Raw genomic sequence first — 17414 nt, 5'->3', positions numbered from 1 at the left:
AAGGATGTCAATTTATCAAAAGTAGCATCTAATTTTAGCCACCTATTACCCTTCTGCTTTTATAATATTTAAGATTTAGGATAGGATTACATGTATAATACTAAACATAGTTGGAAGAATCACATTATCTCGTTTTGTAGTTGGATTGTGTCAGGTCTGCTAGCCTCAAGATTGCCCTTCCTGCCTTTGTTAGGAAGCTTGCTAGAACTATCTCTATACCATATGCAATTCTTTATTTTATTTTTAATTTTTTTTTTTTTGGGGGGGGGGGGACGGTTGGGGGAGAGAGGTCGATCTTTATGGGAACTGACCAAATAAGTTTGTTAAACCTTATCTTGGTAAGGATCATTTACAATAAACTTTGTTTCATAAAGAGCCTCAAGAGAATAGGATTCATTTGGTGAAACCATCTAAAGAGACTCAAAGTCAGCTTCAATCTCATCAATTTAATCCAAACAAGTCCTAAACAAGCTTTTATGCTCTCAAGATAAATGGTCAATGATGTAACTGGTATATAATGCAAGGAAACCTCTCTCAAAGTTGTTTAGAAAGAAATAATTTGTAGACTTAGGCCACCTTAACCGAACCACGTAAAACCGTGTGTATTAAAATTTGTTCTCTCATTTTCATGTGGCTCTAACATTTTTACTAATCGATCATTGTTCATCAATTCTGCTGTACGATGTTAATCGATCATTGATCATCATTTTCGTCTTCTTAAGCTGCATATATATTAGTCCCAAGGGGGTGTTGGCGTAGTGGGGTGGAGCCTTGGCTGCTAGACCAGCAGTCAAGATTCAATTCTCATAGGCATTGATCTGTGCCAGCCAATGCATAGCATATGCCCCGGGGGCAGGGGTCCTAGCCTCAGAGTTTTATGCTTTCGGCACAGCGATAATAGGTATGGCAGGCTAAGCCAGCACGAACAGGTCTTTGTGCAGGGTGAGGTTTCTTCGGGTTATAAATTAAAAAAAAAATTATGCTGCATAGTGTTTTCCACGATTACTAAGTTTGAATGAACAGGTTGCTGGGATCTAGATGCATACTTAAAGCATTTATTGATTCGTGACTAATATAATCCACTCCCTCTAAAACAAGACTAATATATATATATATATATATATATATACACACTCTGTTAAATCCACTAGTTTATTACATGAGTGTTAGCTTTCTCTGCCTTTCAAACACAACACCTATTCCCAATCTTACACTTGATAAATTCAAGAAATTAATTCAAACAGCTAGGTTTATCTGTGTATTTTTTCATTAAAAAAAAGATAACAAAGAGAGAGAAAAGGGTGATTTTCCCTCTTCCATGCCTCAAAATTAATCATCTTTTCGAACGAAAGAAAAATGTTATTTACAAAAAGGTCTAATCATAAAGCTTAATAATTAGCTTTGAAGCTAGAAGAACTCAAGGCCTAAGAATCCAGATTTACACCATGATCTACAAAAATATTGCAAATCAGCGAGTCACTTGGTATTGATGTCTAACATCTGCACTTCGTTTCTTCTCGACTTTCACATCTTCCCCCCGAACTCTCAGGCACAGGCTTAATGGGAGAAAGAGAATGACCTGTTTCAACTGGATTTTTCTCAAGGAGAAGCACTGCATGTCCGTCTCCTTCGGGGAGATAAGATACGGCAAAAAACTTCTAGAGACAAATGCCAAAAGCTTACTGCACAGCTCTCTGACAGCGATAGTATATTGGCTCAAATTTTGGAGGGAGGATCAGGTTCAATGCGATTGCACACGAAAATGTGATGCTGCACCTGATGGCCCACACTCTGTCAGCTATGGGGCCCAACGGCAGATGATGGGTGATGATCAGGTGCAGCAGCACACTTAAAGTGTGCAATCACATTGCACCTAATTATCTCAATTCTGAATCTTGGGCATGACAAAAATCTGGTGGGAAAATAAGATCCAATATCCAATGTGTGAGAGCGTTGCATGGTCCCGGACCATACCGGTGGCCGGAATGGTCGACAGCTATCAAAAACCAGCTTGTAGGTTCCAGTGCCAGCCAAGATCCTTTTCACCTGCAGGTTGTCCAGGATAGGTTTGATTACTTTGCAATGAATCCTGTAGTAAGCTACCATCAGATTGTTTTCTTCTCTCTGCCTTTAAATTGGAGGCCTGATCATGCACATCCGTCCTCCACACATGCTGCTGCACCACCAACACTGACATTGCTGCAAAATCAGGTGATGCCAAGAAATCTCCTATCAATCCCAACTCAGGATACTCGTTCCAATCTTCCATTCCTGACATCATTGTGGAATTACCCGTCTTGTGATGCCTCCCTACTATGAATAGGTCATGAACCTGATTCAATGACTGTAAGATGTTAACTGTTTCTGCCCCATTGCGAACCCATTTCTCTGTGTATGATACTGACTTCTTCCCAGCCATCTCCATTTGGAAGAGGCTAATGCAGTAGTCATCAACCACTCTCTCTCTATTATTTTCCATGAGGGGGGATATATTGTGGTCCTCTACCAGCTTGATGTGGCCGGTAGCAGTTGCAGAATTGCGCTTGATTTGGGAAAGAGGTAGGAAGCGCACCACACTGAGGTTGGTGTCATCTTTCTTTGCCATCCTTGTTGCATAAGCGAGCGCCTCCCTATCATCTGGGCCGCCGAAGAACAGGACAGCCACGTGCTGGAACGCGTTGGTGCAGGTTCGTATCAGCCCCTGGTTGACAAGGATGCCGACCGAGCAGGGAGCGCTGGCAAGTATGTTTTGGTTCACTCCTCGCAAGAGCTTGTTGTTGGATTCCGCCTGCAGGTCGGAGAGTTCTTTATGAAAGGGAATGATTATGAACGCGGAGGAGCTCCCTACGGAGAGGTTGCAGACGTCCTCATGCATGGTGGAGTATGGTGACATTCTTGTGAAGTGTTGAATGAAGATGTTCCCGTTCAACCAGCGGTGGTTCCTGAAGGCAATGCGGATCGGGATGTTCTCGTCGGTGACGGAACTGCTGCAAAGCGACGTTTCATAGATCATGCTGACATCGCGGGTGGTGGTGTGGATGAGGTGAAGAGCAGAGAGTTTGATGGGGGATTTTGGGGTGGCTTGAGTGGCCTCGAGCAGGCTGATGAGAGAAGGGATCATTTGGTGGTCGTAGAGGCAAGCAAGGATGCTGAATGGTGCATCCGATCTCACATGTTGGATCGCTTTGCAGCTGGTGTGAGATCGTTCAGGAGTAGGCTTGTGCACCAAACTTATGATGAAGCTGATTAAGAAGTTATTCACCACAATCCCGAACACCAAGATCACATGAGATTGATCTTCCATTTTATCAACCTGCAGGAATGTCAGGTGCATCATCAGTGTTGTGGATTGTTCGTGACCACTAAGGCCCTGTTTACAAGTGGTAAAAATCTTTTGTCAGGAAGGAAGCCCACAAGGGCTCCTGCTTTTTCTGGTAGGGTTGGCTTGTGAGTGTCACCAAGTTGAAAGGATGTCACCGGTTCAAAACGAGCCAGGATCATGTGCCATCACATGGCACATTTTGAGTGTGCCTCTGCACTTGGCTGCCCTCCATCTTTGGCTGCCTATATGATGGATTCATCTAGGCAAGATCATACATAAAAACCATTTCTAACAATTACATGTTAAATACATGTAATCGGATTCAGATATTTGTCAGAATCCGATATATCCATTGGATTCACGCGGTTATGAAATCTTCAACCAAATCATGAGTTCAATTATTAATCAGATTCTGTTTTTTTTTTTAACCGAATCTGACTAATCAGAAATGGATTCCAGTCAGATTAGGGGTGTCAACGGGTCAGGTTTGGTTCAGACCCAGGTGGAACCTGGACCCGATTTTTGCGTATGGTATCGGGTCCGAACCTAGGTCTAATTGGACCCACTATAAGAAAAAACAGACCCAGATCTGATAAGAACTACATGAACCAGACCCGGACCATACCCGGTAAAACCATATTTTTTTAGCATTTTTACATTAAAATTTTGTGGGTCTTAATCAGAACTCGGGTCAGGTCCGGGTCTGACATAAAATTTCATAAACTATACCTAGGTCCATGTATAAATCGGACCTTCGGGTCCGAACTCGAGTCTTAATCAGGTCTTCTTATTCATACCCTGAGCCTATAGGGTTTGGGTTCGGGTCAGGTGCTCATTGACACCCCTAAGTCAGATGTCAGATAACATTCGACCCGTTAACACCCTAGTAGTGGTGGTAGATTGACAAGCGGCAGTGACACTAACCATATTAGATGAAGCCCAGCCCAACAATAGGGCATCAATAACTCCCTTTGAGGTCAAGAGAGTACCAGTCAGGCATCCCTCTGTGAATGAAAAGTTGTAGCTGTGAGCTATCAATGCAATAACCAGCACCTTCCCAGCATAAGTGATACAGATCAATAACAGTAAGTTCCAACCACATGACTCGCTGAACATTTGGGCGAGGTCGATGTTTTGGCCAACCATTGCGAGGAGCAGCGGCAGAAACAGTGTAACGATATCCTCCATCTTCTTGATGAATGCATTAGCGAGCAGGCCACTGGGCATGAACAGACCAGAAATGAAAGCACCTGTTGTTACATGCAGCCCAAGGATGTCTGTGAGAGCAGCGGCCGACGCCACCCCAACTAGGACAAAGCAAATGTTGAGCTCATTCACTTCATTTTTTATTCGGTCAACAACAAGACGAGCAAACGAAAACGTCAAAGCTGTGAAGATGAAGGCTGGTAGAGTGAGGCAATACAGTGAAAAAACTGCTGTTAGTTTGGTGTTATAATAGGTTGAAAAAAAAATTACATAAATGGCTCTCTCTCTCTCTCATGCATAGATGGATTCAGTATGGTTAATTTAATAGGATTTTGTCCTTAATTGTGCCTTTTTTTAAATTAGATGTGATCTTTTAAATTCGAAAAATTGCCAGTTTTACAGATGATTTTTGAATCACAGGAAAATCCCACAGGTCGGATTTTGGCAATTCAAATGCCAATTCACTTGTTTTTGTTGAAAAGTATTTACAAAATGAGAATATTTGCCTTTCTTATTAAAAATGCCAATTCACTAAATGGGTCATGTAGATCACATCTATAAGGTTAGTTTTGATCAAAATTAACAACTTTTTCAATAATATCCCAAAATGAGCGAAGCAGGTTATATGTCCCCCCCCCGAACAGGGCAGTTAGCTACATCTCATATTCGGGGGTCCCAAAGAGCACCACGTATGTAAGCATGTGCGTCTCGTATCCCCATGTTTCTCAGCATTAATTAGCGTTGGAGTTTGATGCGATTGCAAAGACTTAAGTACCCTCTCCTCCATTGGTGCAAAAAAAAAATGACGATTCTTGAAAAGGAGTGGTTGTAAAGACTTAAGTGCCCCGAAGATGATTATTTAAGACTCAGTCTCTGCACTGTAGGATTATCCGAGAAAGAAATCTCCCCTGGAGGAGGCCATGAACATCAACCCTCTCATTCAAAAAAGAAAAAACAAATAGTTCAAAAAAAGGACAAACATGTCCTCCATCCAGAAAGTCGAGGATGATGTTGACTCTTCAAAGTCTTCTTCTTCTTTCTCCGTTCAAAAAAAAGACAAACATGTCCTCCATCCAGAAAGTCGAGGATGATGTTGACTCTTCAAAGTCTTCTTCTTCTTTCTCTGTTCAAAAAAAGGACAAACATGTCCTCCATCCAGAAAGTCGATGATGATGTTGACTCTTCAAAGTCTTCTTCTTCTTTCTTCGTAAAACACTGTAAAACCCTCTTTCTCTCTCTAGAGAAGAAATCAAGGGAGGCAAAGAGTTCTCCCTGGAGAAGGCCATGAACATCAACCCTCTCACTCTCTCTCCCTTCTCTCTCTACTTCGGTGCACATCCAACAGACGATCCTACATTGCTCCATCAAACACCGACTGACCTGCACACTGACTGTAGCATCGTTCAACTTGAAGAGTTATGGAGTCTGATTCAGAGCTTTTACCCTTACAGAAGGGGAGTCTGAGGGCTCCTCCCAGTGTGGGTAACATCATTCAACTTGATGAGTTGTGGAGCCTGATTTAGAGTTTTTGCCCTTACAGGAGGGGGTCCGGGGGCTCCCCCCCGGCGCGGATCCCAACAGCGATTTGTAGTGTTATCGGGCTTTTCTACAACGATTTGTAGTATTTTTCAGGTCTCCAACAAGCCTCGCAACGATTTATAGTGTTATCCAGCTTTTCAACAGTGATTTGTAGTGTCTTCCGCAAATCGCTATAGTGATTTATAGTGTTTTTGGATCTCACTATAGCGATTTGTAGTGTCTTCCGCAAATCGCTATAGCAACTTATAGTGTTATTCAGTAAGCAAATCGCAGTAAATCGCTATCCGAATTAGGACCAACTTGTCAGGGTCATATCTCCCTAACCGGAGGTCATATTCCAAATCTGTAAAAAGTGGTGTCTTCGTTATTGAGTCTAGTTTATTTATGTAAATTTTAAGTAATTTCTATTGTCATTTTATTCCCTATTTTAACTAAAAACTAGACCCTTATTATTTTGTATTATTTGAGTTGCACAACACCATTCTCGCTTGACATCCAAATCTTGATTCTAGCATGCTCCCTGTTGGATTTTTCATTGATTTCTTCCAATCTTGCTTGGAACAAACATATGTCTTTCTCACCACGACACCTTGTGCATTTTTTTACCACGACACCCGGGACCCATGCCGGGGGGGAGCCCCCGAACCCCCCTCCTATAAGGGCAAAAACTTTAAATCAGGCTCCACAACGAATCAAGTTGAACGATGCTACCCACGCTGGGAGGAGCCCCCAAACCCTCCTCCTATAAGGGCAAAAACTTTAAATCAAGCTCCACAACTCATCAAGTTGAATGATGCTACCCACGCTGGGAGGAGCCCTCAGACCCCCCTTTCTGTAAGGGTAAAAACTCTAAATCAGACTCCACAACTCTTTAAGTTGAATGATGCTACCCACGCTGGGAGGAGGCCCCAGACCCCTCTCCTGTAAAGGTAAAAACTCTGAATCAGGATCTACAACTCATTTAGTTGAATGATGCTACCCACGCTGGGATGAGCCCCCAAACCCTCCTCCTGTAAGGGTAAAAACTCTGAATCAGGCTCCACAACAGTCAATGTGCAGGTCAGTCGGTTCTTGATGGAGCAATATAGGATCTTCTGCTGGATGTGCACAGAAGCAAAAATAGAAAGGAGAGAGAGAGTGAATCAGGCTTAAGTACCCTCTCCTCCATTGGTGCAAAAACTTTGAATCAGGCTCCACAACGAATCAAGTTGAATGATGCTATCCACGTTGGGAGGAGCCCCCAAACCCTCCTCCTATAAGGGCAAAAACTCTAAATCAAAATCCACAACTCATCAAGTTGAATGATGCTACCCACGCTGGAAGGAGCCCTCAGACCCCCCTTCTGTAAGGGTAAAAACTCTGAATCAGACTCCATAACTCTTCAAGTTGAATGATGCTACCCACGCTGGGAGGAGCCCTCAGACCCCCCTTTTTGTAAGGGTAAAAACTCGAAATCATACTCCACAACTCTTCAAGTTGAATGACGTTACCCACGCTGGGAGGAGCCCCCATACCCTTCTCCTGTAAGGGTAAAAACTCTGAATCATGATCTACAACTCATTTAGTTCAATGATGCTACCCACGCTGGGATGAGCCCCCAAACCCTCCTCCTGTAAGGGTAAAAACTCTGAATCAGGCTCCACAACAGTCAATGTGCAGGTCAGTCGGTGCTTGATGGAGCAATGTAGGATCTTCTGCTGGATGTGCACAGAAGCATAAATAGAAGGGAGGGAGAGAGTGAGAGGGTTGATGTTCATGGCCATCTCCATGGACAACTCTTTGCCTCCCTTGATTTCTTCTCTAGAGAGAGAGAGGGTTTTACAGTGTTTTACGGAGAAAAAAGAAGAAGACTTTGAAGAGTCAACGTCATCCTCGACTTTCTGGATTGAGGACATGTTTGTCCTTTTTTTTAACGGAGAAAGAAGAAGAAGACTTTGAAGAGTCAACATCATCCTCGACTTTCTGGATGGAGGACATGTTTGTCCTTTTTTTGAATGGAGAAAGAAGAAAAAGACTTTGAAGAGTCAACATCATCCTCGACTTTCTGGATGGAGGACATGTTTGTCCTTTTTTTGAACTGTTTGTTTTTCTTTTTTGAATGAAGGGCATTTTTATCATTTTCTCAAACCATCACTTTATGAGAATAGCAATAAAGGGTACTTAAGTCTTTGCAACAACACCAGAGTCTGATGCAAAGTTATGTCAACATACACGGGAATACGAGCCCCATGTGCTTGTATACGTGGTGCTCATTCAAAGCCCCGAACACAGACGTGGGATTCAGTGAATCATCGGGGCGGAACATACACCACCCTCTCCAAAATGAGGTATGCCGATAAGAATGACATAAAGGAGTGATTAGAGCCTACTCATGAGCGTCACCAAACTAAAAAGGATGCCATGAGTTAAAAACTAGGGGTGTCAAACTGGCCTGGTTTACCCCGACCCGACCTAAACCAAACCCTAGTCTAGGTATGGTGATAAATAAGAATACATGATTAAGACCCGGGTTCAGACAAGGTTTGATTAATACATGGACCTGGGTATAGTTTGTGAAATTTTATACCAGACTTGGACCCAACCTGAGTTTCGATTAAGACCCGTTCAATGTAAAAATGATAAAAAAAATATGGTTTTACCAGGTATGGTCCAAGTTTGGTTCATGTAGTTCTTATCGGGTCTGGGTATAGTTTTTCTTATAGTAGACCCAATTAGACCTGAGTCCGGACCCGATACCATGCCCAAAAATCTGATCCAAGTCTGATTCCAGCCGGGTCCGAACCAAACCCGACCCCATTGACACCCCTATTCAAAACCCACGGGAGATGGCATCTCTTGCTGCAAGGTCGAAGTCAACTGTACTCCTTTGTCAGCAGGAGGGGCCTGCAGGTGCAATGTTGACAGTATCTGTATCAGCCCTGAATCTTTTGGCCCAATGATTCAAGTGAATCTGCCAATACCGATTCTCAAATGAATCGTTCTGAATCAGCTAAAAATAATTAAAATATATTTTGTGTCAATCAGAACGTCGTGACACTTGTTAAAATCATTAAAATAAAATAAAATTTAATTTTAAGCATTTTTTACATTTATTAAAAAATAACCGATAGATTCAGGTTAGTACCATATCGATTTTCTGCCGATACTTATCGTATCGGCCGATTCAGGCCCATACTGACAACATTGCTCAAGGGTCTTACCAACTGGAGGCCTGCCAGGGTGCTGTCAGTGATGGGGAATTTTTTCCCTTGGCCTAAGACGGAAAATTAAGAAAATAAAACAAGGGGAGTAGAATACCAGAGATCACTTTCCAGATGGGAACCAATGGATGCCCTGGCACCGGTGCTGCTGAAAGAATGAAATTCATCACCACCACCAGTATGAGTTGGGTGCTGACCGCTGTAGTTATGGCAAGCCTAGCGAACCCTGTCTCGAGGAGCTTGTGCTGCACCACAGTGCTTGCTAACACACTAACAGCAGGAATTCCAATGTATGTCGCAACGAAGAGGGGTTTCCTTTTACATTTCATGCTCTTGGGGACAACCAAGTCCAGTGCAAAACTGCTGCCAAATGCTATTATGTAAGCTGAGGAAAGCCCAGCCACTGCCAATACCATGGACTTCTTATCGACCCTCTTTATCACTGACCCAACATTTAGTTGCATCCCCATCAGGAAGAACCAGTATATGATACCAACATTTCCTGCTGTCGACAGTATGACATCGCTTTTGGGGGGGAAGAGATCATTCATCAAATCAGGTGAGACACGACCAAGAACTGTGGGACCAAGAAGCAGGCCAGTCTTTCCACCATAATTCACACACTATTGTTAGTATTAAGCACCAATTTTCCAACTTCTGCAAGTTGAATTGAATGTACAGACTGTTTTCAGGAACCAATTAATATATTTGGTACTAATAAAGGCACGAAACTATCGAGTAGAAATCACCTCTTTGCATTTTCATAATTTGTTAGGCTGTGATCCACATGATTTGTCTACTCAGAAATGGGTTTTGGTTATTTTAAATCAGGTGACTGTGAAATGTAAGTAGGTTCGTTAAGATCTTCAACAAACAACAGCCCATGATGTTCCAAAATTTCATAACTTAAAAAATCATGTTCTTATGTTAGAAAACCTTTATCCAAGATCTGCTCCTTAGCAAAAAGCAAACATGCCATGTCCAACACATCTATGTTGTCAGATTGTGTCGATCCAGCTTGAACCTATGATTTCCGGCTCAATTATTATTTACTATATATATATAGAGAGAGAGAGGAGTAATATCTTAGACCATGTAAAAATATATTTTCTTAACAATAAAATTTTGGTATATTCTAAGTTGTTGATACTTATAAGATCTTAAAAACCATTCTCTCAAAAAAAAATCTTAAAAGCCCAACATGACCCAAAATTTGTTTTTTACTGAGAAATTTATATAGATTATATGTGTAAAGTTTTGATCAACAAAAAGCCAAAACAATCATAAAATATAGTCATTTCCAGTAAATGGGTATAGGTCTCCTCGAGCACCTTATCATTACGAGTTATTAGTAATAATAGGGCGTTATGGTGCTCCGAGAGCACCCACTTCCACCTGCTAGAAATCATGGGTAGAGGTTGGAAGCAGATCAAATGTTTGGGCAGCGTACTTAAGGAGAGTGTTCTGACCATCTAGGTGGAAACCACCACGTATGGCTGCCCTATAAAAAAAAGGGGCAGCCCCCTTATTAAAGGAGGCAGGATCAGGTGCCATCACATGGCACACTTTGAGTGTGGCTCTGCACTTGGCTGCCCTTCATAAGATTTTGGGCTGTCAGCCAAAGATGGAGGGCATCAGGTGGTGCAGAGCCACACTCAAAGTGTGCCATGTAATTTTGGGCTGCACAACTGACAGACTGGCCAAAGTTGGAGGGCATCATGTGCAGAAACACACTTCAAAGTGTGCCATGTGATGGCACCTTATCCTGGCTCTTATTAAAGAGGGAGACCCAGTGTACTGCCCCTCCTCCAAATAAAAGGGCCAAGACTCATAAGAGGTTACGTCTTTTCAGTAAGACCATATGGATGCATTCAACATACTTTGTTTGATAGGAATTACACTGAATCATGTTTAATTTTTTTGGATATATTTTCGAACCATGAAATATTTGGAACATTGTGAATCGTTGATACTTGAAGATCTTATAAAACCTACATGTATGTCCTAATTACACGAACCAAAACTTGCTTTCTGCTAAGGATTATATTTGTAAGGTTTTATCAACAAAAAAAACTGTATGTGTGGTTCTAGAAGGCGATTTTAGAAGCGTCAAAAGTATACCACTTAGCGCCTCTCCTCTATTGAGGTTATAATAGTTCAGGGCCTTAGGCCTCCTGAGAGAGAGAGAGAGAGAGAGAGAGAGAGAGAGAGAAAGAGAGAGAGAACTGCATACCATGATGTTTAAAAAACTCGGGCCAACTTGAAGGAGAGAGAGAGAGCACTGCGTACCATGATGTTTAAAGAAACTCGGGCGAGCTTGAAGGGTTTGAGAAGGAGTTGCAAGGCATGGCTGATCAGGGTCACAATCGACAGCTGCAAGCACAGGAGAGGGAAGGTGGAGTTCAGCGGGTTATCGCCTAACCACAACCCGTCGCTGATGACTGTTGCGTCGCCATTGCATGTTTGGTCTGTCATGGATTCTCTCTCTCTCTCAAGAGGGGCAAGAAGGAGAGAGGGGAGAACGGGGATGCAAACGGGGCAAGAAGAAAGAGAAGAAATATGTTTAAGAAGGCAAGTGGAGTTGCCAAGAAAGGGAGACTACCCGTTAACATCTCGTGTGTGTAACCGTAAATTTTTCATCTGGTGGGTGTGTGGATCAGCAAAGGTTGCAAGGCTTCTCTTTTGGTCGTTATGGTTGACAAGCTTGTTGACCGTTACAGGTGGTGTTTTCGCCTTCTTCCACCATTCTAGGGCAACCATGCAAAAAATATAGCCAAAATACTTGGTTGGCCACTTTTTCCATCCTCTCTCTCTCTCTCTCTCTCTCTCTCTCTATATATATATATATATATATATATATATATATATATAGTGACACTCAATGGTTCGATGCACGGACAAATAGAAGTGGAGCATGAGATTGAGAGCATTAGTGGTCACAACCACCGCTAATGTGTTGGGCGGAAAAATGGTGCCCATCACTGATCGGTGCACCGATCAGTGGCAAATGTTCATCTGCTAACAGTGGACAAAATGCTCACGTAACAGTGGATGCCATTGTTCGAGGCGATCAAGGGCACACACTGTTTTTGCATCAAAATAAGGTGTTTCCATGAGCTAGTTATAATATATTATAACTGAAGGAACTTTAGTGCCGGTAAAGAATGCCGCTAAATCCCCTTTATGCACAAATGCATCTGCTGTTGTGGGACATGAAGGGTGTTTGACAACACACCATTCTACGGTGCTCCGGTGGCACCTACTAGAAATCATACTTGCAGGTTGCATCTTCTCAATAAGACGTTATAGATGCACTTAATTAACGTGGTTCTTTTGATAGGAACCATGTTTTTTTACATAAAAATAAGATTTTTTAAGTCATTATATTTTGGTACATTGTGAGCCGTTGATTTTGAAGATCATAAAAAACTGGCATGTATGTCATAAATACTAATTTTAGATCATATCTGTAGGGTCTGATCCACAAAAAAAACTCAAAATTTTAAAATTTGATGTTTTTATTTGCTGGGAGTAGGTGCTTAGGGAGCACCCTATCATTAACTATATATATAAGTAACCTGTAACAAAAGACGAATATTTTGTTCACTGTTAGTCGGACACGATCACCATCAGACATTTTTCCTCCCAGACAATTAGTGGCAGTCAATGATCGTGCTAATTCTCGTAGATGGATTCTAGACGTGCATCCCACATTACTTTTTTGTGTTTTCCTATATATTGGGTTTATATTTGGTATAATAGATTGTACCTACGATCTAGTTTGAGTATCATGATGTGAGTTGTTTTGATATAATCTAACCTCATGTGCTCCATTTAGTAGGAATCGACTCTTGGATCATATTTTTTTGATGAAAAAACATGTTTTTACGAGTAAAATAAAAATCAAGGCCTTTATGGTCATTGTTTTTTTTATCGCAGGAAAACTTCTACACATGTCGGATTTGGATTATCCAAAAGTTGGTTCCCACTAAACAAAACCCGCGAATCACATTTATGGTGTGTTGCATAGGTCTTTTTTTTTTTGGATGTATTTTAGCGTAAAAAGGGCATTTTCTAGCACTTTTTTACTTCCACAGAAAAAACATGTTTTTTGGAACTTTTTTAACACCAAAAAAGTCAAATTTTCTAACGCTATTTTAGCATCAGAAAAGTCATTTTATTGTTGCCTTTTAGTGCTAGAAATGGCTTTTTTCCTCTTGCTATTTTAATGCCAATAAAACTCATTCACTGGCACTATGCATTAGCGCTAGTAATTGTAAGTTTACCTTGTAGAGGAACTTTTTAAGCTACTCTTCTTTCTAGCATTCTTTCAACTATACATTTATAAATGATATCATTGGCAAAAAAAAGGGCACCAAAAAAGGCTTTTTTTTACGCTGAAAGTGCCAGAAAAGGCATTTTTCTGGCACTTTTTTATTTCCACAAAATGCATTGTTTATGGTGCTAGTTTAGCGACAGAAAAAACATATTTTTCGAAACTTTTTAGTGCTAGAAAAGTCAATTTTTCTAGCGCTATTTTAGCACCAGAAAATTCATTTTATTGTTGTTTTTTTAGCCCCAAAAATAGCTTTTCCCCTGGCACTATTTTGACTCCAATAAAAACTCATTCACTGGCATTATGTATTAGTGCCAGTAAATATATTACTAGTCACACTTTTATTGGCGAAACTGCTGGTGCTAGGCAGACTTTTAATGACGCTAAATTAGCACCAATAAAGGACTGATTTCTTGTAGTGGATTCACTAGCTATGATAATTTTGTACGTGAATAATTTGAGGAAGGTGAGGTTAGTTTGTGGCTCGAACCAAACCCGTATTTTATGCTTAACAGTACCTTCTTTCATAACAGAATTCTTTAAAAAAACAAAAATTAGGCCACACCATAAAATTGTCTTCATGGTTGGTTGGAACGGTTCAACAAGGATCTTTGTTTACCACCTTTGGACAATAGCTATATTTGGATATGAACGTGTCCAAAAACGTGTCCCTGTACCTTGGTGTGCATTCCTTGCTCCTTGGAGTACGCTACGACCACATGAATTCCTTTCTCACTATCTTAAATAAGCACGTGATGTGGAGCATCCAACGGCAGATTCTTGATACGAGTCATCTTTGTTCACAGCAGGACCTGGCTCAAGTTATACCAGATCCATTCTTGTAAACCTTACAAATCTCACATTGAAGTTGCTTATAAATAAAATTAAACGAAGCTCTCTGAATATTATATCATTGTTCCATCAACCATGACTGTCATCGTTTGTTCAAAACCCTTCTTATTTATACTCATTTGGAATATTTTCCTCTTTCTTCCTTTCTTTCTTTCTCTTTTTTGTGGTTTATACGATATCGTCCAGATTAAGATAATTAGCACTGCCATTAGTATGCTAAATTAAAAAAATACTTTTTAGCAGCTCATCATTGATCTACGTGCGATCAGCGGTGGACGACAGTCTGATTGTTAGAATAGTGCGAAGCTTAGATTTTTATTTTTGTATAAATCTTTAATTTTTGCGGATTCAATTAGGTTGCTCTGGACTCTTTGTATTTAAAGAGGGCAATCTATTTTTTTTTAATAAGTGCATCTCAATCTTGATAGTTAATCTCAGGGCAGATTCAATTGTGTTGCCAGCACGCAGCAGAACAGGTGGGAACATGACACCGGCACGGGCTACTGCGAGACTAGGACACGACGGCGATCGGTTGAGAGGAGAGGCTTCTCCGTTGAGAGGGGAGTCCTCCACACGGACCCTCCGTATATTTCCGTCCGGTGCACCAGCATGTGCCTTCCCTGAGCTCCATGTTCAGGGTTGGCGAACCACCATCCCCTGCGCCCAATTATCTGCAGTTGGCCGTTGGTGGTCAGAACGCAGCACGCGTTGGTACTTTCTGGACACAAAATCCAATGTGTGTTGTGGTCTCTGGGTTAAAAATTCATGCCAGGAGATGAAGAAATTGAGGTCACTGGCCGAGATAGAGGTGGGTGTTGGGAAAAAGAAGTGCAAACCGAATGCAACCACTTTTCAAATGGAGGTGATGGCAACAAAGTACCTAGAAAAAGAATATTTCTATGTCTTGCACATAACAAATAGAATAACTCCTTCCACCCAAGCTCCAAAATAAAATCCTTATCATCCAAGAGATACCACAAAAATATATATACTTTGATTCACAAGAGCAAAAGATAATAAAGAAAAATAAAGAATAAAATAAGAGAGAAGCACACATCAATTTTAACGTGAAAAACTCTCTCAAAATGAAAGGTAAAAATTACGGGGTTGAGAGCAACCCAACAACAACTCCACTATGTGATATAAATAATGGTTACAAAGGGGCATGCACAATGTCTACCCACAAATCACCACAATAGAGAAACATCAAAGCAAATAAAAAAGTGAAAGTAAAAGAATATCACCTAATCAAAAGGGATGACCTTCCCACAATACAAACCGTCTTTCTCTTGCTCTAATCTTTTCAAAACAAGAAGAGAATAAAAGTCATTTGATGTGGATTTTCAGCTATGGTAGATCATATGGCCATAAGTGCATCAAAATAATAGGGGTGTCAACGGGTCAGATTTACCCTGATCCAACCCATACCAAACCCTATAGGGTTTCAGGTATGGTGATAAATAAGACAACCCGATTAAGACTCAGGTCCGAGGCATAGTTTCAATGTAAAAATGATAAAAAAAAATAGTATTTTACTGGGTATGACCCAGATCTGTTTCATGTAGTTCTTATCGGGTCCGGAAATGATTTCTTTTATAGTGGGTCTGATTGGATCCATACCTAAAATTGGGGCCAGGTCTGATTCCAGCTGGATCTGAACCAAAACCGACCCATTGGCACCTAGAAAATAGCAGCCACGTGAGTGCCTTGGAGCTCATTTAACTCGTGAAATAGGCTAGGCAAGCCAAAAACGAACAGCAAGCTAGTATTTAGCTCAGCTTGGCTCGTATAGACTTGTTATTTAGTAGTAAAATATGTTTTACATATATTTTATATCATAGAGTATAGATGTTTGAAGTACTTGGCTTACAAGCAATAAATTTAATTTTACGGTTGAAATTCCATCTATTAAACTTTGACACAATGTGTTTTTTTTTCCTAAATGAGCCAGTTTTAACTTGGCTCAGTAGGTTTAGAGTCCAAATTCTATTTTTTTTTTTTTACTTTGAAAAGTTTTTCACATACAGTGAGTGTCTCACAGGCACACAGCCCATTAAAAGATACCACATTTTTCCTAAGAGTTCTCGTTTGGTTTTATAAATTTGCTCTGTATCTTATGTTTCTTAATGGTTCCTTTTAGGCTCTGTTTGGGTGCATTGCGTTGGGATGGAAGCACGGTTTTGGAGTTGGCAACTCCACTTGTTTGGGAGTAGGGATGGCAGTGGGGCGGGGTGGGACGGGGGACAAGGTCTCCACCCCCGCCCCGCCTCAAGATTAGAACCTCCATCCCCGCACGAGGATGGATTTTAACCTCCACCCCCGCCTTCATCCCCATTTCATGCCCTCCATCCCCGGTTCAAACGGGGATGAGGCGGGGCCGGGCTATTGCGGGGAAAAGTGGCGGGGACAGGGAAAAGTGTATGTCCATCTCCGCCTCCATCCCCGGACGGTTATGGATTTTAACCTTCGTCCCTGCCTCTATCCCAGTTTCATACCGTTCATCCACAGTCCAAACGGGGCGAGGCGGGGCAGGGCCCCGCTTTCCCCCGGTCCACTGCCATCCCTATTTGGGAGCTCCTTTTGTTTTTCTGATGGTTTTAGCATCTCAATAAATTGGTGTTTTCTCCCAAACAGAGCCTTAATTCAAGTATTTTTGAAATTTGTTTTCCCCCTTAATAGAAAAATGATTCTGTGATTTGGAAGTTAAGGTAGGGGAAAGTTGCAACAGCTTTGCTACTACTTGTAAAATGTGCTGTATTTTTTCCAAAGAGCCGTCCTAATATTTTTTTTTTATATTTACACCGAGAAACCACTCCCAAGATCAGAGACCTAGCCACGCTGGCTCTGCCTGCCATATCGCTTTCCTGGCAAGTAAAACTCTGTGGGCTTACCCCTTGCCTCAAATCTCAAATCCAAGGCAATCTAAGACCCTACTGTTTTTTCTGACCTGTGATCCCTT

General features: G+C 41.4%; 1 protein-coding gene across 1 annotated transcript; it reads right to left on the bottom strand.

Moving 5' to 3' along the window:
• Positions 1-1999: 1999 nt before the first annotated feature.
• Positions 2000-11742, bottom strand: LOC149828258 (cation/H(+) antiporter 15-like). The gene is made up of 4 exons (XM_090018139.1): positions 11557-11742; positions 9365-9890; positions 4247-4725; positions 2000-3313 (listed from the first exon to the last, which is right to left on the bottom strand). The coding sequence occupies exons 1-4, from the start codon at positions 11740-11742 to the stop codon at positions 2000-2002; spliced, it is 2505 nt and encodes an 834-aa protein (XP_089874265.1).
• Between the last annotated feature and the right edge of the window lie 5672 nt (positions 11743-17414).

The sequence above is a fragment of the Nuphar pumila genome, chromosome 9, assembly GCF_984573655.1.
Source record: "Nuphar pumila chromosome 9, dmNupPumi1.hap1.1, whole genome shotgun sequence".
In the NCBI taxonomy this organism is placed as follows: domain Eukaryota; kingdom Viridiplantae; phylum Streptophyta; class Magnoliopsida; order Nymphaeales; family Nymphaeaceae; genus Nuphar; species Nuphar pumila.
Note: the sequence above shows the minus strand (reverse complement) of the source record. Positions and strands in the feature narration are given on the sequence as shown.